The sequence below is a fragment of the Saccopteryx leptura genome, chromosome 2 (genome assembly GCF_036850995.1).
Source record: "Saccopteryx leptura isolate mSacLep1 chromosome 2, mSacLep1_pri_phased_curated, whole genome shotgun sequence".
Classification (NCBI taxonomy): Eukaryota; Metazoa; Chordata; class Mammalia; order Chiroptera; family Emballonuridae; genus Saccopteryx; species Saccopteryx leptura.
Window position 1 is genome coordinate 312,686,690 of NC_089504.1, and position 25,198 is coordinate 312,711,887.

Consider the following 25,198-nt stretch of genomic DNA (forward strand, 5'->3'; position numbering starts at 1 on the left):
GAGTTGGCCCCGGGCGCTGAGGATGGCACCATGGCCTCTGCCTCAGGCGCTAAGAAGAGCTTGGTTGCTGAGCAACAGAGCAATGCCCCCAAATGGGCAGAGCACTACCCCCTAGTGGGCTTGCTGGGTGGATCTTGGGCAGGGCCCATGTCACTCTGCCTCCCCTGCTCTCACTGAATTAAAAAAAATTGCACAGACAATAACAATTATCTATGCAAAAAGAGATCGAAGAACAGAAAGCTAAAGGTGAACCAATGGATCCCCCGGTTGATAATTCATAAACTCAACCTTAAAAACACACAACTATTCCTTCTATTTCCTACATGAAGTTTCTCCTTCACTTGAGCTATCACCAAGTAATCTCCTGGCCAATGCTATTTTGTACTAGGGTGGCACAGCTCCATCATTTTTCTTAGACTTTCTCCACCCTACCTATGACCCCTGGCCTTCCTCTGGCTGACATAATAGGCAACAGTGGGAGACGACACCTGATGGGGACAACAATCTTTGCTCTCTATGCAACCTCCACTCCCAGCTCATCCTCTCTCCAGGTTTTCTCCCAACCCCTTTGTATTAGTTAGTAACATGTTGTCTTTTTTCATTAACTGTCATGAAGACATCAGTGCTTTTCTCTGTACTCAGACATCCTCCATTCCTATTTTATTCCTTCACCTAGTCTCATAGCTTTAATTACTATCTACTTATGCTGACAATTCACAACTGTCTCACCTCTAGCCCAATCTTTCTCATGAGCTCCAAATTCACTTCCTACTTAGCTTTCTATTGGGCTTCTCCAATGGGGGGGTTCAAGGACCCCTCAAACTTGAGAGTTTACAACTAAATTTGTTACGTACCCACCCCATCCTCAAGTCAACTCATTTTCCAACATCTAATTGGTTTTTCCTAGAGCACAAGCCTGATTTATTCTGGACTTCTCTGTCTTTATGTACCAAATCCAACCATCCTGTCAATTCTGTCCCCTTCAAATTCATATGTACCAATTCTTTTTAACCAATATTACTCTTAGTTCAGATTCCCTCTATTTCCTGCCTGGATTACTAATTTAGCTCAAAATTTTTCCATACCTTTAATATTGCTACTCTTGAACTACATGGTATTGCTTTCACACTGTAGCCAGGATAATAGACATTCTGCTTAAAATGGTTTAATGCCTCCCTCCCCCAATCACTGTGGATGAAACACTCAGCTTGTAGCATGGCTTACAGGAACCTCCTGGATCTTGTGGCTTACCCCTTGTGTTCCCTCCCACTTACATGCTGCGTCCACACGTTCCTTCTGCCCGGAGGCTCTCACTCACCTCCTAACCACCCCCACCTTGACTCAGATAACTCCTTTGAGTCTCAGTGTAGCTGCCACCTCCTCCAGGAAACCCCTTCTACAACCTCTCTCCTCTCTCTCTTATTCTTCACTGCACAGAGCTAGTTTGAGAAGTGCACCAGCCGGGAAAGGTTTCCAAGGGGGGTCATATATATATATATATATATATATATATATATATATATATATAGATAGATAGATAGATAGATATAGATATAGATATAGATATAGATATAGATATAGATATATAGATATATAGATATATATATATGAAACTAAAAGTCATCTCAGTGTGATGAAGAAATTATACTTTGCAAAAATTACATGTACCTCTCTTCCCCTTTTGGAGAGTCGTGCCACGTGAGATGGTAACAGCTGGGCAGGAATCCATGTTCTAAGGAGGAGGGGCTCTGCTAACTGCAGGCTCGTTTTGCTAATGAGAGAGTGCAATTTTGGGCATGGTGCTACACTATTCAGAATAACACAGGCGGGCTGACAGCCTCCATCAACATTGTCTTCTCTGACTATACACACTGCTCCATAACCTCTAAATCAAAGCTGAACAGACCTGAGTACAGCTCTCACCTTGTCCTCACCTCTGCTTGCCATGAACACAGCAGCCTGCTCTTCTCTGTACTTTTTTACTTACCTGTTGTCTCTACTACCAGATTATAAGGTCAGGGATTGAGCCCTGGATATAGTTTGTTCTATCTATCTATCTATCTATCTATCTATCTATCTATCTATCTGCACTGCTCACCAAAATTAGGGGAGCATGCAGATACTCCAGCACTTTCAGCCTTTTGTATAGTGCATTTTCACCAATGAAATAAAAGTTGGTTTTGCATCTCATCTGCATAATCAAACAACTTTCTTTGACTTGTCGTTTGCTTTTCTGATGTTCTTGTTTAATTAAAAAAAATCAAATGCTTCTTTTTTTATGGCTTCATATTCCTTTTGAAATATCTCCTAATTTCTGTGAGCAGTATATCTATCTACCTACTTATCTATTTCTTACTTAACAGATAAAAACATTGAGATTTAGAGAGATTAGGTGAGATGGCCCAAATTTCATAGCGTTGGGGCTGATTTTGAAACTAGACAGTCTGACTCCAGTGTTTATAGGAATTCTCAATAACTATTCTGCCCCTGAATAGTTTCCACCCACTCAAAATTGTAAAATCAAGTTAAAGTGGACCTTAAGACAATAAAATACCATTGCCTTACTACCTCTTAATTCTCCCACTTCCCCCTTCCTGCCCCTCAGGGCCACTCAGTAAGGCCTTAACTCCCCATTCATTCTGTGCAAAAAATGGAGGGCAGTATTCACACCTTGAAGAGACTTGGGGATTTTATTGCCTGTAATTTTTGACCTAGTAATAAAAAGCTGATGTGAAGTAGAGGAAGGTACACTTTGTTTTTTTAATCCCTGGTGAATATCTATAAATCCAATGAGTCGATGGGAAATTAAAGCTGATCTCTGAAGAGAGAGCTCTGAAATACTCACCTCTCTTGGCGATCTCGAGCCCCCTTCTCGAAATGTTGGCTTACATCTGAAATTAATCTGTCATTTAAAAAGAAAGGTGTATTATATTAGGGATAAGCATCAGACCTGAATGAGTTACCTGAAGACACCAACAGCGGCAGATACTGAGACTACAAAACAAAACCCCAAAGAATGAGGAACAAAGTTGAACATGATTCTTAGTCTTTTGAAATAGTCACCTTAGATAATCTATAGACATTGTTATAAACATGAGTTGTTATTAGCAAGAAAATTAGTGCATAGCAGGCTTTTCTCTCTAATCTTATCATGCCTTCTCCCAAGAGACAACATAAAGGGATATCAAATTAGACTTCAGAAAACAAAGAGTGATAGAATCTTAAGCACTGTATTTCCATAATTAACTTGGTAATAATGTTGGACTTCGTTTTTTAAAAGGGTGTTGTTGTTTTTTTATAAGAGTTGGACATAGAAATGGACACCTGGTCTTGGAAGTCCAAACTCTTGCAAGGTAGTAACATTTGCAGCAGGTGGCGCTGTCTTACCTTTTCCAGCTGTTCAATGCAGGCGGTGTGGACAACGATTTTACAGACCGCACACTTCCTCCTGAGGGCCGATTTCTACAACATTCAGTGCAAAATACAAGAAGAAATGTTAACATTCTGTTCTAAAGAGGCCCTTGATACTGAAGAGGGTGTATGTCAACAAATCAAACATTGGAATGGTTCATACTACTAAGCAGATTTAAATTTTTGTTTTCACCATTCAATAACATGACAAACTTCATCAACAGTGCTTTGACCCACCAAGTAGCTCCATATCCCTATGACTTAGGGTGGCCTAGATTCTCTCTTCAAAATATAATAACTATACTAGCTGCTAATATTGATTATATAATATAACCAGGCTCTTTATCTGTTTATTCTAAGTTTCATAACCTATAAATGTAGGCATTATTATCCTTCTTTTTTTTTTTTTTTTTTTTTTTTGACAGAGACAGAGAGAGGGACAGAGAGGGACAGATAGACAGGAAGAGAAAGAGATGAGAAGCATCAATTCTTCATTGCAGCTCCTTAGTATTCAGTGATTGCTTTCTCATATGTGCCTTGATAAGGGGGCTACAGCAGAGCGAGTAACCCCTTGCTCAAGCCACTGACCTTTGGGCTCAAGCCAGCAACCATGAGGTCATGTCTATGGTCTCACGCTCAAGCCAGCAACTCTGCACTCAAGCTGGTGAGACCGCGCTCAAGATGGCAACCTTGGGGTTTCGAACCTGGGTCACCTCAGTCCCAGTCCTGTGCTCTATCCACTGTGCCACCGCCTGGTCAGGCTATCCTTCTTTATTCTTCTTCTTTTCTTACATTTTTACTCTAGTACTTAAAGGGCAAAGCCGACCAACATTTCAAGTTATATGTAATTTCAAAACAAGTTTTCTTTCCCAACTGCCAAAGAGTCTGCATATCAAGGAGTAAATCAATTTAGGCGTCTGTCCCAGGCACAAATCTACACTAAGCTACTTGGGACTTCCACCCAAATCTTCAGGAAAGCAAGAAGACAAGTCTAACTCTCACACCCAATAACAGCAACAATAATAGTTATAACAACAGCAACAAATATGGACTTAGTACTTGCTATCTGCCATGGACTCGTGTAAACACTTCACAGACCTCATTTAATCTTTACAACCCTAAGAAAGAGGTACTATTCCTACTCCCATTTTACAGATGAGATAACTGAGACACCCTACATGATAAGCCTAGTGTTATATAATTAGGGTCCACTGAGCCAGGTAGCCTGACTCCAGAGCTCATGCTTATAAGCATTATACAATTGGACCTGACAGTCAATACCAATTTAAACTCACAATCAGAATACTTCTTTTTTTTTTTAATTATTTTTATTCATTTTAGAGGAGAGAGAGAGAAAAGAGGGGGAGGAGCAGGAAGCATCAACTCCCATATGTGCCTTGACCGGGCAAGCCCAGGGTTTTGAACTGGTGACCTCAGTGTTCCAGGTCACACTTGATCCACTGCACCACCACAGACCAGGCCAGAATACTTCTTGAGGTGCCCCTTTTTTCTAACAATAAAAAACAAGCAGCAGAGAGAGAGAGAGAGTAAGATTGAGAAAGGGGAGGAATCCGGATTCATGCCTGCCAGCGCCATGTAAAGTCTAAGCCAGGAAGGCTCAGCCTCTCCACAGAGCATAGACTAGAAGGCAGGTCTGCATAAAATTCCTGGTTTTGAACATGTAAAGAAACATTATAACAAAGCCCGTCTGTGAAATCATCTACCAAAGCTTCCAGGTAAGAAGGGCCCTGCATTCCTACCCTTAAGAGCTGTATAGTTAACCTTTTGAGTAGTATGAACGTTCATGCACGTCCTCGTGCCCCCTGACCATCTAGAGTAAAAAAAATTATTTTAAAAATGTGTAAGGCAACATTAAAAAAAAAACATTAAAAAAAGCAAATGTGTATTCTTTTTATTTCCATAAACTGGTTATCAAACATGATTTTAAGTTAATAAAAACTGTAACTGAAACTAATTTCATTTTTTGAAAAAAACAAAAAACCTCACTCTCGGAGATCAGCGAGCATGAAAAAACCTCACTACTCAAAAGGTTAATAATACAGGTGGCTGCAACCTCCCTACTTCTGATGTGCTGCTTTCCGGCTGGGGTATCATTTTGGAGCCAAGCGTGGCAGGGAGAAGAGAAAGAATATGGGATACTCCTTCCAAGGAGAATGGGAGGACGAACTACCACCTTGGAAGCGGCAGTCTCAGAAAAGACACGGTAGCCTCCCTCCTCCCGGACGGCGCTGCTCATTCGACACCAGCTATCCACTGTGCTACTGGCCATCAACCAAGGACCCTGAACACCGCAAACCTGCAGCAACTAACCCTGGAGCCTGTGTGGTCCACATGTCCGCAGACAGAGGTGCTTGCAGGTGCTGGAATTACTCCTGGCTTTCTGCTCCCTGAGAGAAAAGAACACAGTCTGCAACATGAAATCAGCTTGACCATCAACTGATTTTGCAAGTAACAAAGGCTAAGGAGCACCCAAGCATCCGACTACACTACTCAAAAGTGTCTCAGCTGTACTACTGAAATGAAAAGGGGGAGGAGGGAAGAGGAACAAGCAGTAATAGTAATAGTAGGAGTAATAAGAGTCATTGTAGCCACGGCAGTAGCAGTAACAGCGTCACTCACGGCAACGATAAAATTCTAGTTTGCAAGTTTTCGTGAGCGGAGTGCCCATAAGCAAATGAGTACTGCTCGCCTGTTTGCCGGGGACCTCCTGGTGAAGATCGCTGCAGGAGTACCACCTGCAGCAAATGCACAGGGTACTTGAGTCAGGCTGCTGCTCAGAGCCATGGTGATGTTAAGGAAACCAGAATTGATTCCACAAAATCCCTGGCAGATTACACGGCAGACACCGTGTGGTGGGTCTGGGTCACCACAGACAGGCTGTGATTTTAGGGTGCCTGGAAAGCCTCCTTCCTTAACAAAAAACTCTTGCCCTGGTATGGCTCTGTGCCTGAGCTTGTGCTAGGTGTTAAGTTCTATTGAGCACCAAGGACACAGTGAGGCTTCAGCAAAGTCACTGCAGATGGTGGGCAGGCCATCAAGCAGACTCAGGGACCCACAGGCACTTGCTGAAATCAGAATACCTCCTTCCCAGCCTGGGTTCTGCAGTGGGGTTCCAAGTCAGAAATTTTGAATAAGGGATCTGGACTAGAACAATTTGAGAACCAGCAGGTTCAGATATGTGATCTCTCCACTTATTAGTGGATTAGTAATACACGTTAATATCATTCATAGGGAGTAATCCAAGGGCAATGTTCTACAGATAATATACATGAAGTTGAAAAACTCATTTTATTTCAACAATATTGAATTTTAAAAGACCCTATGTTATGTAGTTCTGTGCCTTTCAAGGCAGAATAAATAATACATAATCTGAATTTGTCTTCATAAACACAAACATGATGCATTTTACTACCAAGAACACAGTCATTTTCTATTTCCTGCCCTTCTATCAGACTAGATGTCCTTTCCACATCACTGTTCCTGTCTTCTGTCACCCTCAAATTCCTAATGGCACCGTCTAAACAGTCTGTAATCGGAGAAATAGATAATTAAGGTTTATAATCATATGTAAAATTAAGTGACAACATTAACTAAGTGAAGGTCTTAGGAGTTTGGGGGGGAGGGGTTGTCCCCACAGTTGTAAAATACATGAATTTTAGTTCCTCAACTGATGGAAACTGTTTCAATGATTCAGATATCTTAACTGCAGACTTCCTGGCTTATGAATGTCTTTAAACTGGTTCAAGTTATTTGAAGTCATGCCTGACCAGACGGTGGCACAATGGATAGAGTGTCGTACTGGGATTCAGAGGACCCAGGTTCAAAACTCCGAGGAAGCCAGCTTGAGCGTGGGCTTATCTGGTTTTAGCACAGTTTATCAGCTTGAACCCAAGGTCGCTGGCTTGAGCAAGGGGTCATTCGCTCTGCTGTAGCCCCCATCAAGGCACATATGAGAAAGCAATCAATGAACAACTAAGGTGCTGCAACAAAGAATTGATACTTCTCATCTCTTTCCCTCCCTGTCTGTCCCTATCTGTCCTTCTCTCTCTGTAATAAATAAATAATTAATAAAATAAATAAAATAAAATAAAAGTTATTTGAAGTCGCTGTCTAATAAGCTTCCAGGTGGAAATTGCTCAAAACATACAAAACTTTTGTGCTTGGCTATGTTCCTATTTTTATTTGCAAGATTAAAACTAAATACAAAGATAAAAATACCGGAATCAAGACACTCTAAGTACTGCAAAAACTCATTTTTCTTAGAAAACGCTCAATGAAGCCAGCCATCCCTATACTAGGAAAAGTGATCAATCCAGAAAAAAGTTATGAAAATGAATTCAGCAGGTTGGTTGTTATTCTTCACATTGGGGCTTAGTTGTTATGGAAGCTAGCACAAAAAATATAACCAATACATGTGGCCTGAAACCCCAAAATTCTATCCTCTCTTCTTGCTCGCTTATGGACACAAAGCTCAGTCTACAGAAGCACTCTGGTGGGAGGAGTGGACATGATGGACAGCAGGACACAGACAGGATGCCCTTCTTCTTTCCAAGGGGCTGGGGGAATAGGGTGCTCAGGGAAGTGGAGGAGAGGAAGCTTCCTAAGCCTTCAGAGAGTCAGGAACTCGGTGCCCTTACAATGGGATTGGCTCTATGGGCAACATGACCAAGAATACTGTTGCTCTATAATTCAAGGTTAAATGAAAACAAGAGTTCTTTGATTTATTTCAACACCCAATTAGAAGAAATGACAAGCATCCTTGGCCAGTTCTTCTCTGGGGAGCCTGGGATGCAATCTGTAAATTGATATTAGGAAAAATGAAGAGTGACATTATCAGGATGTTCCATTAATGCAATTTCAGGGCTGAGGAACAGCCTTCACTGTCACTCACGGTGCCTTTTCTGTTCCTCAGGCAGAACACAGGACATTTTGGACAAACCAGGAGGGTGGCCACCTGAGGCTCCACCACACCCCTAGTATGGCTCCTCATTGCATCAGTATCTCTGTAACAACAGGATTTCCTGATCCCAGTCCAAGGAGCACAGGGGCCCGACGTCCAGGGAGTGTGTAGGCCCAGGGGACCCTTGGGGATCTTCACAGAAGGTCTCTACCACATGGAGACCTCTCTGTGTTCCATGGCCCCAACCCACAGCTCGACTCCTGCTGGTCCATGATGGAGAGTAGGTCTTCCTTTGTCAAGACACCATGTGTTCATGCCATGTGACCTCTGGACAGACAAGAGCTTGCTGAGGGCTGCATCCCTCTGACATGGCCCCTCACACTACATACTAAATCATTCCCCAAGTCCCTTAGAATATCTGAAACAACAAGGAGCAGGAGGAACAAGAAGAGGTTCAGAGGGGGACTCACGTAAGCCAGCACACAAGAGCGCTCAGTTGTGTTCCAATATGCTTCAGTCCACATATATCACATCTGGAAACATGATGGAAACCTTACATCCTATGTAAGTGAATTTTCCATGATGCTGCAATGGCCTGTTAAACACTGACTTTTCCAAAGCATATTTCGAACATTTACTCAATAAATAATGTTGAAGCATCGCCATGTGTCTAAAGAAATGCCTAGTGCTGCACAGGAAGTCTCAAGGAAGGAGCATCTGTCCTTCCTGGGAGAAGCTGGTGAGCCACACAAGGAGAAGAGACAAGAGGAACGTGAAAGAATCAGTCATTAACGAAAGAGGGTCTCACATGGCTAAATGCTAAATGAACAGTTCAGACAATAAGTGGTATAATTTACAGGAGGGTAAAACCGCAGAGGCTGAGTCAGTAAAAATGACCTAACAGAGAAAGCAAATTCTCAAACTGGACCTTAAAAGATGTTTACATTTGAGAAATTAAGGACACTCAAACAGGGAGATCTAGTCTCATTACACAGTAGGTATTGATGCTTCTTAAAATTAATGCTTATTAATGTGCTCTAAAAGGCACCGAGACATGGTCTGGTGTGTCTAAAGGGGCACAGTCCCTGGACTCACAGGTGTCCACTTGCATGCATTGTTGGGCACCAGGTTTGATGGGTGTGGAAGCTTCCATGTGTGCATCTGGTTGGGGGATTGGGTAGAGTAGGGTGTCTGGAGTCATGAAGAGTGGGGACACTGGCTGTTAAGAGCCAGAAGAGCTACGTCATTAGGGGCTGCAAGAGAAATGGCCCACAGTGGAGTTCCAAGAAGATGGAGATTCCTCTGAGTGTTTCCATGTGGCTCTAGTCCAACAGCAACATGCTTGACCATGACAGGAGCTCAACAGATGTTCTGGAAGGAAGGGAGAAAGGGAGGGAGGAAAGGAAAAGAGACTCGCAGAGACTCTCCCCATGTCAGACCCCAACACAGCTCCAGCCTGAAGAACTCGTGGCTTTGGGATTGGAATCCAAACCCCCAGCAGAACACAGGCTTTCCCATATAGGCAATCCCAGAAGAAGAGGTGAGGACACACCCTAAGAGTGTTTGAAGGATAGAAAGTCACTCTAAACAACAGAGGAAAATTAGGTAGGAGCTTCAACAATGCTTAGAGCTGAACAACTGATTTTAGGTATTTTTGGGGGGGGAGCCCCAGAAATATCTAATGGGAAGGTTATTTTGCAGCAGGCTGTGTTCATACATAACTTGGCAGAATTAAGAACGGAGGTCTGCTGTTGCTGCTGATGTGATTCCACCTGTGTCTACAAGCTAATTAGACCTGGAATATTTATTTGGGTACCAGTTGTGGGAGTGAAGAAACATGCTGGACAGAACCAGGGCCAACAAGTAGGCCAGCCTTGCCAAACAGAAGTCCTTGTTGGGTGATGCAGATTAGGTTAGAAAGGTGAACAGGGGAAAAATTAAATCCTTAAATCCAGGCTGAGAGAGAGAAATTTTAACCTAAGCAATGGGGCACTAATAGAGTTTTTTAGACTTTGTGGCCAAAAATAGTAATTTAATCCAGTGGCAGTCTGTACCACTAGCCTGCCTGAAAACAGAAGGCAAAAGATAAGAGAAAATGAGATAAGTAGTTTATTAATTCAGTCAATCAAAAAAATACTGACTACCTATTAAGTACCAGGTACTGTTCCATGCATTGGGGATACACAATGAACAAAACATTCTTAATTTCTTTTTAATCTCATGAAGCTTACCTTCTGTTGGGAGAGACAGACAATAAAACAAATAAATAGGAAATCTACATGTTAACAGAAATAAGTGTTAAAAGAGAAAAATTAAAGAGAGCAGGGGGGATAGGGAGTTGAATCAGAAGTACGGGAAAGTTAAAGTTGTAGGTAGGTTGGCCAAGAAAGGTCTCACTGAGAAGATACATTTTGGGAAACACCAAAGGAAATGAGGAAGTCTGCCATGTAGATATCTGGGAGAACAGCGTTCCTGGCAAACAGAATACCAAGTACAAAGCCCAGAGACTTGAGGATCTTAGGAGGTTTGAGGAGTGAGGAAGAGGTCAGCATTGCTGGAGCGGAGTAGACTCAATGGAGATGAGACCAGACAATAATGGCAGGCCAGATCACACAGGGGCTTGCAGGCCGTGGTTAAGACATTGGCTTGTCCTCTGAAAGAGAATAGGTAAGGAGAGTCCACAGTAATAACTCACGTATCAAAAAATTATAGCCTGAACTGGAGTGACAAGAATGGAACAGAAAAACAAGGCAGCCCTGGCCGGTTGGCTCAGTGGTAGAGCGTCAGCCTGGTGTGCGGAGGTCCCGGGTTCGATTCCCGGCCAGGGCACACAGGAGAAGCGCCCATTTGCTTCTCCACCCCTCCCCCTCTCCTTCCTCTCTGTCTCTCTCTTCCCCTCCCGCAGCGAGGCTCCATTGGAGCAAGGATGACCCGGGCGCTAGGGATGGCTCCTTGGCCTCTGCCCCAGGCGCTGGAGTGGCTCTGGTCGCAAAAGAGCGACACCCCGGAGGGGCAGAGCATCGCCCCCTGGTGGGCAGAGGGTCGCCCCCTGGTGGGCGTGCTGGGTGGATCCCGGTCAGGCGCATGCGGGAGTCTGTCTGACTATCTCTCCCCGTTTCCAGCTTCAGAAAAATACAAAAAAAAAAAAAAAAAGAAAGAAAGAAAAACAAGGCAGTTGTATAAGAGTTGATTAACTGATAGGGCAGATTATTTCTTTCCAGTCACCTGCAGGCCTCCCCTAAGGGGAACACAGATGTCACACACCGGGACCTTATACACCTTGGTCAGCTTGCTGCTTATTGGCACCGGCTGACTGCCCATCTCACGCTGGGTTATGATTGGGACTGCCTCTAAGTACTGCAATAAAACTCAATGTGCTCTTCAAACAGCATAGTTTGTTCTGTGCTAAGGAACACACTTCCTGAAGCAATATGTATAGAGAAGGGTTTGTGTTTCTAGAGTCACCTCCCAAGTCATCTCGGACACTCCTGTAGATCTAGAAGGGAAGTAGGACCCACCTGAGCCAAGGCTCAGAGGGTCGGGGCCACTGCTTCCCGAGAGACAGAGAGAGAAGAAGAAAAGTGTGTTCTTGTCATCATTTGGATGCAAATAAAAGCTTTCTAGTTCCCTGACAGCTTCTATCTTTCATTTGAAGAGCAAGAAAACCAAAATCTTACTGTAGGTAACTTGAGGAAGGGAACGGACTCTGTGAGCTGACAAACAAACACACAGGAACACCTCTCCCTGAAAATCAGCCAATCAGCACTCGCAGGAGAACCAATTTGGCAAGACCCAAATAGCTGGAACCAGGGTTAAATTCAAAGCTGAAGTTCATGGCTGGTAAAGGATGACACCTGGTTGTGTTTGTCCATTAAGTTAGGACTGAAGAAAGCTGTGGTCTGAATGGACCAGGGTTCATTTGAAGGGGAGGGAAAAGTGTATACATGTTTCTCAATCATTTACTTTTATATTAAATCTCTGTAAGAGTGATTTCAAAGTGGCTTATGTTGGTGAATATTTTTCTTAATGAGAAGGTACAAGGATTCTCTAATGGACTTCTATAGAAATCTACATGCGAACGACAGACGTCTACATGGAACTCAATTGGGTAACTAGTGCATACTGCTACGATCGTTTGTGAATCTACACAAAACTCAGGTACAGTTGTCGATATAAGAAACAAATACGTATTGCAGCTGTTGCTTATGAAAAGTATGGGGATAGCCCAACCAATCTGATGACTGGAACAAGTTTAATGAAAAATTCCCAACACACTGCCGCTCTCAGAGTTGGGCTGTACAATGCTAAGACTTTCTATTGCATCGACTGGCCTGAGATTGCTACACTGCTTGGGACTCCCTTCCACCTCCTCCTTCCTAGCTATTATGCATTAAAAAAGGATTTCAGTCTAATGAACTCAGAGAAGTATTCAAAAAGCCACAATTCTATTTCTCACTCCCGGTTCTCATTTTACCCAAGGACATCTCATCATTCTATAATTATTATCCTTGTCCCCATACTTTGTCACTCTTATCTCTTGTTTCTGCTTTGTATTTCTTCTGACCCTTGTCTTTTCACCTTCTCTCTCCCTCCCTCTTTCTTTTTTAAATTCTCATTTGTTTCTTCTAAGCTTCCCAGCTTTGGTGCCAGCTCCTATGACTATGGCCGGTCAATAGCTTTAACCTGATGATGTGGTGCCCTCCTGTCTTTGGCTCTGTCCAGCCCCTTTTGTGGCTGCTCCTCGCTCAATTTTTATACTCTCTTCAAAGTAATCTCACATCAAAGTTGAAGTGTTACAACATGTACAAACAATCTGTATAAATATGATCACAAGTAGACAGACACTTGTAAGTAGAAATTCACACAAGTAGAGCCCTACCCACACAAACATGAGTGTACTCACAAATTTGAAGCAGATAGTTACGAATGAAGATGGGCGGGACATATTACAGAAGTCATAATGAAGATGACAGGAAATGATGTCTCAATGTGGTCTGAAGGATACTCTCTAGTTCTAAGTAGTATACAAGGACATCACAGAGATCTGAAGCTTAATACCAACTAGAAACACCAGAGTTTGCCTTTTAATCCTTGCTGGCATAATAGACCATAGACACCATCTTACTTGTCATATGAATCCTAAAATGTTCTCATTATCAGTGTACTTTGTGGAAATAGATGGAATTGGTTTTTAAAGGTCACAGCTTAAGATCTCTAAATAATAATTACAGGCATTTGTTTTAATCTGGAAGACTGTATCTATAAGAAGCCACATCAAGCCGTGGTAAATTAGCTACTTTTTCATTGCCATTTCCTATATCCCAGGCTATTGGTGACATGATTAAGACAAAGCCTTCTAATCAATCCAGCCCAGGAAGACCAGTATTTCAGACATGGTTCACCCAAGTCTCTTACAATGTTATCTCCAATTGGCAATGTGGATTTCACTCATATATACACACCTAGCCGTACCATTTACCCCAAGGACATGATGACCAGAGTCCAGGAGGCTAGCAGTATGATATATACATTATGTGCACTATAAATACAGCTCATGTCAACCACGCAAGGGGAGCACCAGACACCCACTTCACAGCTAAGGAGCTGAGACCCTATGAGATAAAGCAACTTGCCCCAGACAGGAGTGGAACCTTGGTCTGACGCAAAGCCATCTCTTACTATCTAACTGACTACTTCTCTCCCATTTCCTTTATTAGTGATAGATTAGGGAAACAAGACTGATGATGACAGATAAACATATTTGACATGATTGCTTTAGAAAAATCAATTTTCATTAGAGCCCCTTGGGGATGAACTAACGGCAATCACACCATGACTGCTTGTGCCAAGAGTGGTAAACAGCTATCTACCTCGAAAACAATCCAATAAATGGCTGTCAGTGGGCACAACACTGGATGCACAGGGCTTTAGACTCCGCAGTAGCCTGCCTGTTGAAAGTGTTGAATCTCCCTGTGAAGAGCCTTAAAAATAAGGCAGGAAATCAAACATCCTGGAGACTAAGTATAATGGTACTTAAATGGCAGGAATGATCTGGTAACAGGTGTCTGTGTGTGTCTGTGTGTCTGTGTGTCTCCTTCAACAATCGCTTCAGTAAATTCATTCATTCATTCCATGAAAAATGACAGTCACTGTTCTTAGGGCTGAGGATCCAGGTGAGTACATAGCAGGCAGAGTCTATGAGCTAAATGGAGCTCATGCTCTAGGGGTGAAGACAAGTGAGTAAGTGATATTGTTTTTAAATAATAGAAAAGAATACATGCTATAAAAGGATCAAGAGAATGGAGAAGGGGCACAGGGTCAAGGACAGCTATACTCCCTCATAAGATCCACCCTTTTTCCTATTCAGTGAAAGAGGTGATGACAATGGACCTCCACATTTAATACTCTGGCATTGCCTTTCAGGTCTCAGTCTCTGACAATCCACTGCACCATAGTGACAAAATTTTATTGAGTGTTTGTAACTCGCCACACTGTTAATTGCTACATAGGCACCATTGCACTTAAGTTTCATAAGGACCATAAGAAGCAGGTATTTCCCCCATTTGTATAGGTGCAAAACTCAGGCTGGATGATTTTAAAACAGTGGCCATACAACAAGAAAAGTCTCAGAGCCTGGATCCAGAGTCGGGGCAGCCTATTCCAAAGCCCACCCTGTACCTGCTGGACTGAAGACATCAGGGCAGCCTTCGCCATTTCCTTGTGTCACTTGGTCTACGAAGCAGGCAACACGTGTCAACCTGGGGGCCAGGAGTGGTTCTGGGTAACTGCTAATGCAAATAATGCTGGGGACTCTAAGCAAAAAGAATACTGGATCAATTCTGTTATTCTGAATCCCCAGCACTAAGAAACATTAGAAGAAGGGGCATTTCCATACACCTGGGCATTGCCTAGGCGATTTGCAAACCTGATTCAGATGCAAATGACTTTTACCAAATAACAGGACTGCTCCACACAAACATATGCCTATGTACAAACACAGCCTCAATCTAAAATTCTCCTCTAGGAATAAAATCACACACACGCGCGTGTGCGCGCGCGCACACATACACACACACCTTAATGAAAGTTTAGAATAAAGGCAAAAGAACTATGCAAAGATACAGAAAAGTTATGAAGCTGGATGGTAATTAAGCATCTCTGACTTTTCTTCACCTTGAAGCAGAAGTAAACAGCCTCCAATGACCACCCAAAGGATTGCTGTTGGGCAGATAAAATATATATATTATGCTCACTTTGTTAAAGATGGCGCTGCCCATGTGGAAGCCGTCGCCCAGGTGATATTAATGTGTGTTGGGGGTGGGCTGTGGGCAGGTAGGATCCTTGTAGCCTGGGGCTTGGTTTTAGGACTAAGCCTTTCCCACCCTTTTTGATGTGGGGTGGTGCAATCCCATCATGCCCCAGATAAGTAACTTTGTATGATATTAGACACTTCCCTGTTTTGTATATTGAATTAAAGGTTTGGATTTCTACACTATAAAATGGGGGGCAGAATGGGAGCTTACTCTCTTGGTTCCTGAGATTAATATTAGAGGAGAGAGGAGAGAGCAGAGAGCAGAGAGAGGCCACGTGGAGGAAGCCAGAAGAAGCAGCCAAGATGGCGGAGTGTTGAGTGAGAAGCCAGTTTGTTCAGAGTTTGTGCAGGGAGAAGGAAGGAGATGGGGAACAGAGGTGAATAACTCTGGTGAGCTAGAAACCTTTGATTCTAGGAAACTCGGATAAGTCAGTAGCTTTGTGAGCACTGAATGTGAGTGGGTTTTGGAGCCCCATGTGTGTTTTTACTTGCCCGCTGGGTGCAAGCTAGGATTAAAGATGATGGCCCACCAGTTTTTGGCTCCGTTGTTTCTTTACCGTCTGTCCGAATCCGAACCTGCATAGGCCAGGCTGCTGTGATGGTGGCCCTGGCTACTGGCTTTACAGTTGTTGTTACTGATCAACACTGGAAAGCCCTAGGGAAAAATGCACTGCATGAACATTTCTCAGTTTTTCACTGAACACTGAGATCCCACAGACACTGAAAGATGCTCTGTGGGAAAAAATAATAAGATTTGATGACCCTCATCTCCCCCCAGAACAAAGGCAGGCAATCCTGCACACACGCCCTTCCCAGAGCTTTGTGATGCATATTTGTCTATTAAAGGTGTTCAGTGTTTGCTAAATCTATTTGATCACGAGTCTCTTTTAATGAACAATACACTATATTGTTTTTATATGAGTTTAACGTTCCCCATAACATGATTTGGTTTAAAAAAAAAAAGAAAGTAGACTGTGCAAAGAGACAATGGTGCCATTGATCCGGGGCCACCCAGGAAGGAGTGACAGAGCCTAAAGCTCCCTGGGCTCCATGTCCTGTCACCACCTCTACTGCATAAAGCAGACGAATCAGTATCATATCCTCCTCAGGTTGGTGGTCAGCACTCTGTGTCCAGTAGTTACAGCTGTAACAAGAATAGGTGTAACAGTAGCAATGGCTAGCATTTACTGAGGGCCTGCCACATGCCAGACAGTTCTAAGCATGCACTTGAACGACTGCATGAAAATGCTGGCCACCTGGCCAGACACGTACGGCAGCATCACTTGCGCCCATGGAATATGCGACTCCCTACACTCCTGTCCAGAGTCTAGGAGTCAGGAGCAGAGGGTCTGTCTGTGCAAATGCTTTTGCAAAATGATTTCTGTGGATGGCTTCGCTCTCCCTGAGTCATCTCAGCTCATTAGCTCCTCCGTGTCCTAATGGTGGGAGAGGCCCCTGGCAGAGAACAGCAAGCAGAGATGGCATCTTCAAGGCTGGCACCCAAACAACTCAGAGTGCTGGCTGAGCTGCCCGGGCTTTACTGCCATGCTCGCGGCTCCCTCTGACAGCCCGCACCCTGCTCGGCCAAGCTGCCATCTGGGGGTGCAGGTCGTCAATCTGTCATGCTGGACGACCAGCATGTGAGGGGCAGCAAGTACGTGGTCTCGGGGCCTTCTGAGGCTCAAGGCCAGTGCCCTGCAGTGCACGCCTGCAGCCCCCAGTGCGTGCGTGGGCTCGAGGCCCCCACAGTGAGTGCTGGGCACTGACCCTCTCACCTGCGTGCCCACAGCACACAGAGACACGCCAGCCAGCACCGCACAGGACTCTCTAAAATTGATTTTAGAGAGGGGGGGGAGTGAGGGCAGCAGAGAGAGGAAGAGAGGGAGGGACAGAGAGAGAGAAAGAAACCTCAATTTGTCATTCCGCTTATTTATGCATTCATTGGTTGATTTTTGTGTGTGTGTGTGGTGACAGAGACAGAGAGAGTCAGAGAGAGAGACAGATAAGGACAGACAGACAGAAAGGGAGAGAGATGAGAAACATCAATTCTTTGTTGCGGCTCCTTGGTTGTTCATTGATTGCTTCTTCATATGTGCCTTGATGGGGTGACCCCTTGCTCGAGCCAGCGACCTTGGGCTCAAGCTGGTGAGCCTTGCTCAAATCAGATGAGCCCACACTCAAGCTGGCGACCTCAGGGTCTCGAACCTGGGTCTTCCGTGTCCCAGTCCAACACTCTATCCACTGCAACACTGCCTGGTCAGGCTCATTGGTTGATTCTTGTATGTGTACTGACCAGGGATTGAACCCACAACCTTGGCATATTGGGACAATGTTCTCACCATCTGAGCTACGTGGTCAGGGCAATTTTTTTAAATAGCAAAAAGCTGAAAGTTCCCTTCAGTTAGGGCAGGGAGTTCGTGCCCTTGTACCCTTCTTACAAGTTTCTTCCAGGGACCCAGGGGCGCGGCCAGCATCCTTGTGAGCTGATCCTGTGGTGCCCGATTACAAGGATGAGCCTTCTGACCCACCAGTAAAAAGACAGGGCCTATGAGCTATTTTCTAGAATGGGACACTTTGATTTGTCACACTCAGTTGGTCCCACCCATGACCTAGGGAAACCGCAGCTGTCACAGACAGCAGTGAAAGCACAGGTGATTCTCCGAGAGTCTTGGTGTCTGGGTTAGACAGAGCAATCCCAAGACCAAAGTCCAACCAAACCACTAAGTAGCTCATTTACTGTAATGCCATTGAAAGCAGGAAAAGGAGAGAAGGAGGGAGAGGACATTAACATTTGTTAACTAAATTAATCCCTGTGCCCATTCTGAGAAGCAGATATAACCTTCATCATCTCATAGCCAAACCTGCGACTCAGGGAAGCAGGACAGAGCTAGGATCGTACCCAGTCTCTCTGTCCCCAGGTCTGCTGGTTCCTCTCTGTCCACTCCCTCTCACTCCCACATGACATGGCCTCCCTGGTGCAATCCATTCAGGCACGTGGCAAGCAATGTTGGAAAACACCTTAGAATTAAGGTCAGGTATTACAGGTGGGGTTGGTCATTTTTGCTAAACATTACTCACCAGGAAAAGATGAAAGCAAAACACAGGAACATAACACTAAGAAAAGCAAAAACAGTGCCCATTGGCCTACCCACCCAAAAGAAGGTGATGTATGCACCTTTAAAAATAGAGAGGAGGCCTGACCTGTGGTGGTGCAGTGGATAAAGCATTGACTTGGAACGCTGAGGTTGCCAGTTCGAAACCCTGCACTTGTCTGGTCAAGGCACATATAGGAGTTGATGCTTCCTGCTCCTGCCTCCTTTCTCTCCCTCTCACTCACTCTCACTCTTTCTCCTCTCTAAAATGAATAAATAAAAAAACATTTTTAAAATAGAGAGGAGGTATCTGGTAAGAGCATCCTGGAGTCTGACAGTTCATTTTTTCTCTTACCCATCCTATGCACTCTCACTTGTCAGAAATAAGAATCATGAGGTCAAGCTTAACAATACTTTACATTAGAAATGGAAGCAAAAAAAAAAAAAAAGGTGAAACTATATGTCCAAAGGTTACTGAGTACATAGCTAGAACAGCAGGATTCGAACCCAGGTCCATCTCACGCAAAGACCACCTCCTTTCTCCTGCCCAGGTTGCCTATCTGTGTCTACGCGCATCTAGACTGATGTGACTATGCTTGTGTATAGCCACATGTGATGTAGGCAAGTAAGTGTCTTAAGTGTAAAAATAAGTGTGCACTGGAATGTGCTCTGTGGGTTATTAGTGGAGGCGTGAGCCTCTTCGGGAACAAATACTGGATGAACATCTTTGTATATTCTATCAACAAAGCATGAGAACAATTTCTACCCACTACACTGGGAGGCTGTCAGCTACAGTGCACTGTCACCTTCAATGCTGTCTGAAGCTTCTGATACTGGGTCCTCAGCCCATAACACTTACACAGTAAATGGATGAACAAATGTCCATCCAAATAAATCTCACCAAGCAAGAGTGGCCCTTGCTGGAATTTCATTTAATCCCCTGCCCCCATAGTCCTGCTGGGAAACAGCCATCCTTCTGTTCCAATTTCCCTATTTTTGAATCCCTTTCTCTTTTATAGAACAGAAAAAGAAACAGTTACTAATTTGGGTACTGTCACTGATTTGAAAATAACTTTAATCCCATTAAATAACTGCTCACAGACATCCCACCGTATGAAATGTTGTCACTAGAAGAGGAAGGATTGTAAAGGTCACTGGGTTCAGCACTGAGGTACACTCTCCTATGACAGTCTTCATGTCCTGTGATGTTGTTGTCTTCCCTTCAATGCCCTCCAATATCAGCCCCCAAATATCAATCACATGGCAGAAGGACGTTGTGGATTTGCAGGACAGCTCTGGTTTTAAATAGACTACAGCGATGTCCCCACAGGTTAGGGCATTGGCAGGTGCGTATCTGACCCTGAATGTTAAAGCAGCAGCTATTTCACCTGCAAATTATCTTAGTTTAGATAATACATTACATGGCCATGCTTCATAAGCACAGACATTTATAACACACACTCTGAGTTTTGGTTCAGAAAACATGGACACACACACACACATCCATCCTCATTCCCATTCCTACCTACACATGCCCTTTGGGGTGCTCATGTATGCCTCACGATGGCCTCCTCCTTACGAAGCTTGATTCCTGCCTCTGAGCTTGCTCATATTCCTCTCCCTGCCCGAAATGTTGCCCTTCTTCAACTCCACTTATATAAACGTTACCCATCTTTCAGAACTGTGCTCCAACCCCGTTTCCACGAAGCCGCCTCTGTCTACTCAACCCACACTGACTTGTCCCTTCTCTTAACTTGTCTGCCCATGACATTTGCTTTGCTAAAACAGGGGAAGGAGTCAAAGGCACTCTTCGGTGTGGGTTCACTCCTCCGCGCAGTGTTCTGCCTGCACTGCATTTAGAAGACTACAGGTAGCACCTAGGTATGGTAATTTGGTCCCTATCTCAGCAAGTCAGCATTCTTCAAAGGTGGCTCATTGAAAGAAATGAGAACAGGCCTTGGCCTGGTGGCTCAGTGAATAGAGCTTTGTCCTGGTGCACTGAGGTCATGGGTCTGATCCCTGTTCAGGGCACATACGAGAAGCAAACAATGAGTGCACAACTCAGTGGAACGAGTTGATGCCCCTCTCTCTCTCTCTCTCTCTCTCTCTCTCTCTCTCTCTCTCTCCAATCAATGGAAAAATTAAAAAAAGAAATGAGAATACAATTATTTATAAGTGCATTTTTTCTTATAAAAATGTTCAATTCTAAGAAAGCTGCAAATAAAACACTCAAACCAGAGGCTCTCTTAGAGCCCTACCTGCCCAACCTCTTACCCAAAGCAGATGTGCAACCATCACCACCCGCAGAATCAAAATGCCCATCCAACTTATTTGTAGACACGCCCTCTGAGGCCATCTCTCCAGGCACCTTGTTCCCTTCCTGGGAAGCTCTGATTGTTCCTGTTCTTTCTTATAATACACTATTTCTCAAAGTTATATCTGTGAACCATCTGCACCATAACTATTTGAGGTGTTTGTTCAAATCACAGATTTTTCAAGTCCAATTCCAGGCACAGTGCATCAGCATTTGCAGAAAGGAGAGGAACAGTAACGCAGTGTTAAGAGGTTTACCAGATGATGTTTATTTTACTAGAGTGTGAGATCTGCCTGCCATTAAGCGAATTCTAGTGTTGAAAACTTAGTTCTGCCTTCCTAACAACAGCAAAACACTGACTTCCCCTCTCTCCAGGCAGCTCTTCAAACACGAGAGGAGGTCCACACTCTCCTTTCCCTCTTCAGTACTCTTTTGCAACCCAGGTTATCTAACTCATCCTTCTACAAAACCCCCTACCCCAAACCACTTAAACCACGTTCCTCTGCATCTTCTCCTGCTTGCCAATGTCCCTCTCAAAATGTGATGCTCCAATCAGATAGAGAGTGCCAGATTTTTTATGCTTTACTATATACTGCCCATTTCGTGGAGTGTATCAATTTAGGCCCATGCCACCAAACAATAAGAGTATCTATTTTGGCTTAAACTAACCAGCAGTATGTATTACTATTTTCCAAATCCCTGCTTAACTGAATAGGCACGATATTGATTCTCCATAGTTGTTTTAATTTGGGTGCCTTTGTTTATATTTTCATATATATATACATATACATATACATATATATATATATACATATACATATATATATATACATATATATATATATTAAATTGCTCCTGTTCTTTTTATTTTTTCCTTTTAATTCATTATGTCAACTACTATGGCAAATAAGTCCTCTTAATGCATTATATCAATTAATCCTCCAAACAACATTACCCTCAATTTACAGGTGAAGAAACTGAGCTTTCAAGAACTTCTAATGAGGAAACACAGTTAGGTCTTCAGGTCCCTCACTGATTTATCCCTTCATTTAATCAATATTTTTCAGAGGCAAGCTCTTCATCATCAAGACACTTTGGGAAGTCAGTTTAATAGAGCCAAGCGTTCGGGAGAAAATCTGGAGAAAGGTTCAACAGAACACTGGGAATTTCCACAACTCTATCACCTCCTTACATCTATCTAAAATTTCCTTTATTCTCCTTGCTGGTTTTCCTGGCCTAGAGAAAACAGTGATCAAGTTATAATCACTGGGTAGCAATGCTAATTATTAATATAAAATTTAAGAAGATATATGTATACGTTCAGATATTTGCCAAAAGAAGTGATATGTGGCTCACCTTAAAAGAGCACAAGAAGTCACAGGCAGTAGTTTGAAAATAAGACAGAACTCCGTAACAAATTACTGTCTATCCGTTGGCAGCAATATCAGTCAATAATATTTCAGAAGTATATACGCAAGTAAGATTGGCTTTCACTTTCTCCACTTTTTGTAATCAAGACCAGTGTTGATGTCATTAACTAAGATAATGTTAATTTATTATTTATAAGGTTTTAGTCCAAATAGTTGAGCTTCTCTTGGTTTTGGTTAATTTAACCAAACTGCAAGCAATTACACTTTCATTAAAAACAGATATGCACAAAGTGGGAATGATATTTAAATCAACTGAATGTAAACCAGATTAAAAGAAATGTAAACAATTAAATACTGATCTGAGATGGAAGCAAAATTAAAAATAATTTCATTGTACTCCATGTTTCCTCCGAGATGGTCGAGAACACCCAAAAGTCAAGAGTTCTCAAGGTCACACATGAGTGGTAACATTGAGATGCAAACCCAAGTTCCTTGACTTTAAATTGAGAGTCTACAAATCTGGGCCCTTCAGTGACATTTAGTGATTCCCAACTTCAATAAAACAAACTCTGGTCTTCCAAAATTTTCATGAAGTTTTCCAAACAAAACCTATTAACTAGGCATCAAAAGAGTTAATGTAATTTTAAAGGTCTTAGTTTCCAGTTTTGTGATTCCAGGCAGCCTGAAAAAAGTTCTCAGGGGCTATATTTTTCTATAAGCCTTGATGGAAACTCCATTTCTTCCTTATAAGTTATTAAAAAACATATTCACTTGTGATTCTAAGGTCCATCTTGCCCTAAATCTTTTTTTCACATAATAAACAAGCATAAGACAAAAAAATTATTACATCCATTAGGATGCCCATCTTCCAAGAAGGAACATTTTTTTCTTCTTTACTATTCCAATTTCTGATTACTCTGTTTTTGAACCCCTCATCTGAAGCCACATAAAAATTTAAGTTCACTTTCTTAACACTAAAATTTTAGCTCCTTACAACTTACTGCCTGGCAACCATGTTCCCTTCACAGAGTGTAAAGAGAATTTAACATTTAAACAGATTGTTCTAAATAGGAACTCAAAGTCAGTTTTAAAAAGCAAAGGATAGTCCGATGCAGTTGACTGTTGACTATTTATATGGTTCTCAGAATTTTACCCTGAAGAATTTAGTGTGAATTATTTGCTAGCCAATAGTCATGCCCACCACACTCCCCTGCAAAGAAGTTGCCCCTTCCACAGAGAACCTTCCTCTACAGATAGACCCACCCCTACATAAGGAGACATTCCCTCATCCAGAGTCTCCCTTTCTCCCGCCCAACACACAAACCCAAACCAACCCTGGGTGTTATCATAAGGCAGCACATGGATAACAAGGTCTGGCAGGCAGAGCCAAGCCCGAACACCATTCACCTTGACCCCTTGGAGGCCATGTTAATTGATACACTCTCTCTGTCAACTGTCTCACAAGGGACAAACTCTCCCAAATCTCTCCTTGGAAATTCAGGCACGGTGACCCCCACTGGCTTCAGACTGCACTTGGAGGGCTCCCCCGCCCCCCATGAGGTCGGAGCCCAGACGTCAGAGGGGCACACTCACTGCAAATCTGACTTGGCAGTTTTCCTCGCCCAGGTAGCACAGGTCTCCCGACACGTTGGTCTCCAGCCACAGGTGCTCTCCATTCACTGCATTCTCCTGGAAGGAAGAGACCCACCTGACTTCAGTTTCCTTAAAGGGGAAAGTACTCAAATTCTGATTCGGGATACAAGAAATTGAGTGAACCCAAGTAGTTTAAACACTTTTCATTTTACCCCTGAAAATACTGCTGGTGTTGGTCCTACCAAAATTCTAGAACCAGAAAAGGGTGTCGGAGAAAACTTTGAGCCAATAATGATAATAGAAATTAGGTCCATAGATGCTTTATACATAGACATGGTAATATTTGCTGAGAAAATTAGCTAAAAAGGAGGATAGTAATATTAAAGTATTTTAAGTAAACACTGAAAACACACCTAATCCTAATCCTAGTAATGGGTAAATTATACTTCTAAGCCACAGGTTTTTTGAAACCCAGTTTTAAGTTTCAAGTCACCGTGTACTCAAAGCCTAATAAATTTTTACTAATGCAAACATTTTGCCAGTGCAGTAGGGCTCCCCACTCCCATTGATTGTAAGTTTTTCAAATGAAAAAATTTCCCTGCTTCTAAAAATATTCAAATATTTCTGGTGGCAAACAGAGAACAGTCCAGAATAGGTCCAGACCCTAAAAGTTTTCACACAGTGATAGATGAGGATAATATTTGTAAAAAAAATAATAACTGAATAAATAGGCATTTCTTTGTTAGGTTTCCTAAAGAAATTGATCTCTACAAGTTATGATATTCCACGACTAAAAATGTACCATCCAACTTGAACGTCTAACCATTCACAAGATACAATCCTATTATTCTTTAATTCATTCAATAAGCATTTTTTTTTTACACCATGGGTACCAGGCACTGGGTTAGTGGGGTACTCCACAGAGTAAAATTTACCTGAGAATATGGACTAAACACATAATTGCAGCAGCAAATGCTAGGGAAGTCTAAACACAGCAAAAATTTTGCCAACTCTTTAAGAAACAGAACTGTAACATGCTGCAATGGGGAAATAGTAAAAAACCATTGGTAATACCAATCTGGGCATGCCAGAAATTAAGTCCTTGAGAAGGCAAGTAAGGTAGGGACAAGCAGGCCAGCCCAAGGAGTCAGACTTAGCAGTACATCACTCACACACTGAGCCGCT

General features: G+C 43.0%; 1 protein-coding gene across 1 annotated transcript in view; it reads right to left on the reverse strand.

Annotated features, from left to right (window-relative positions):
• The window catches only part of DGKI (diacylglycerol kinase iota), a 356,858-nt gene that overhangs the window by 208,408 nt on the left and 123,252 nt on the right, over positions 1-25,198 (reverse strand). The window contains 3 exon segments of the mRNA XM_066362797.1: positions 2,846-2,902; positions 3,388-3,462; positions 24,014-24,109. Of these exon segments, the coding sequence (XP_066218894.1) occupies positions 2,846-2,902; positions 3,388-3,462; positions 24,014-24,109 (228 nt within the window).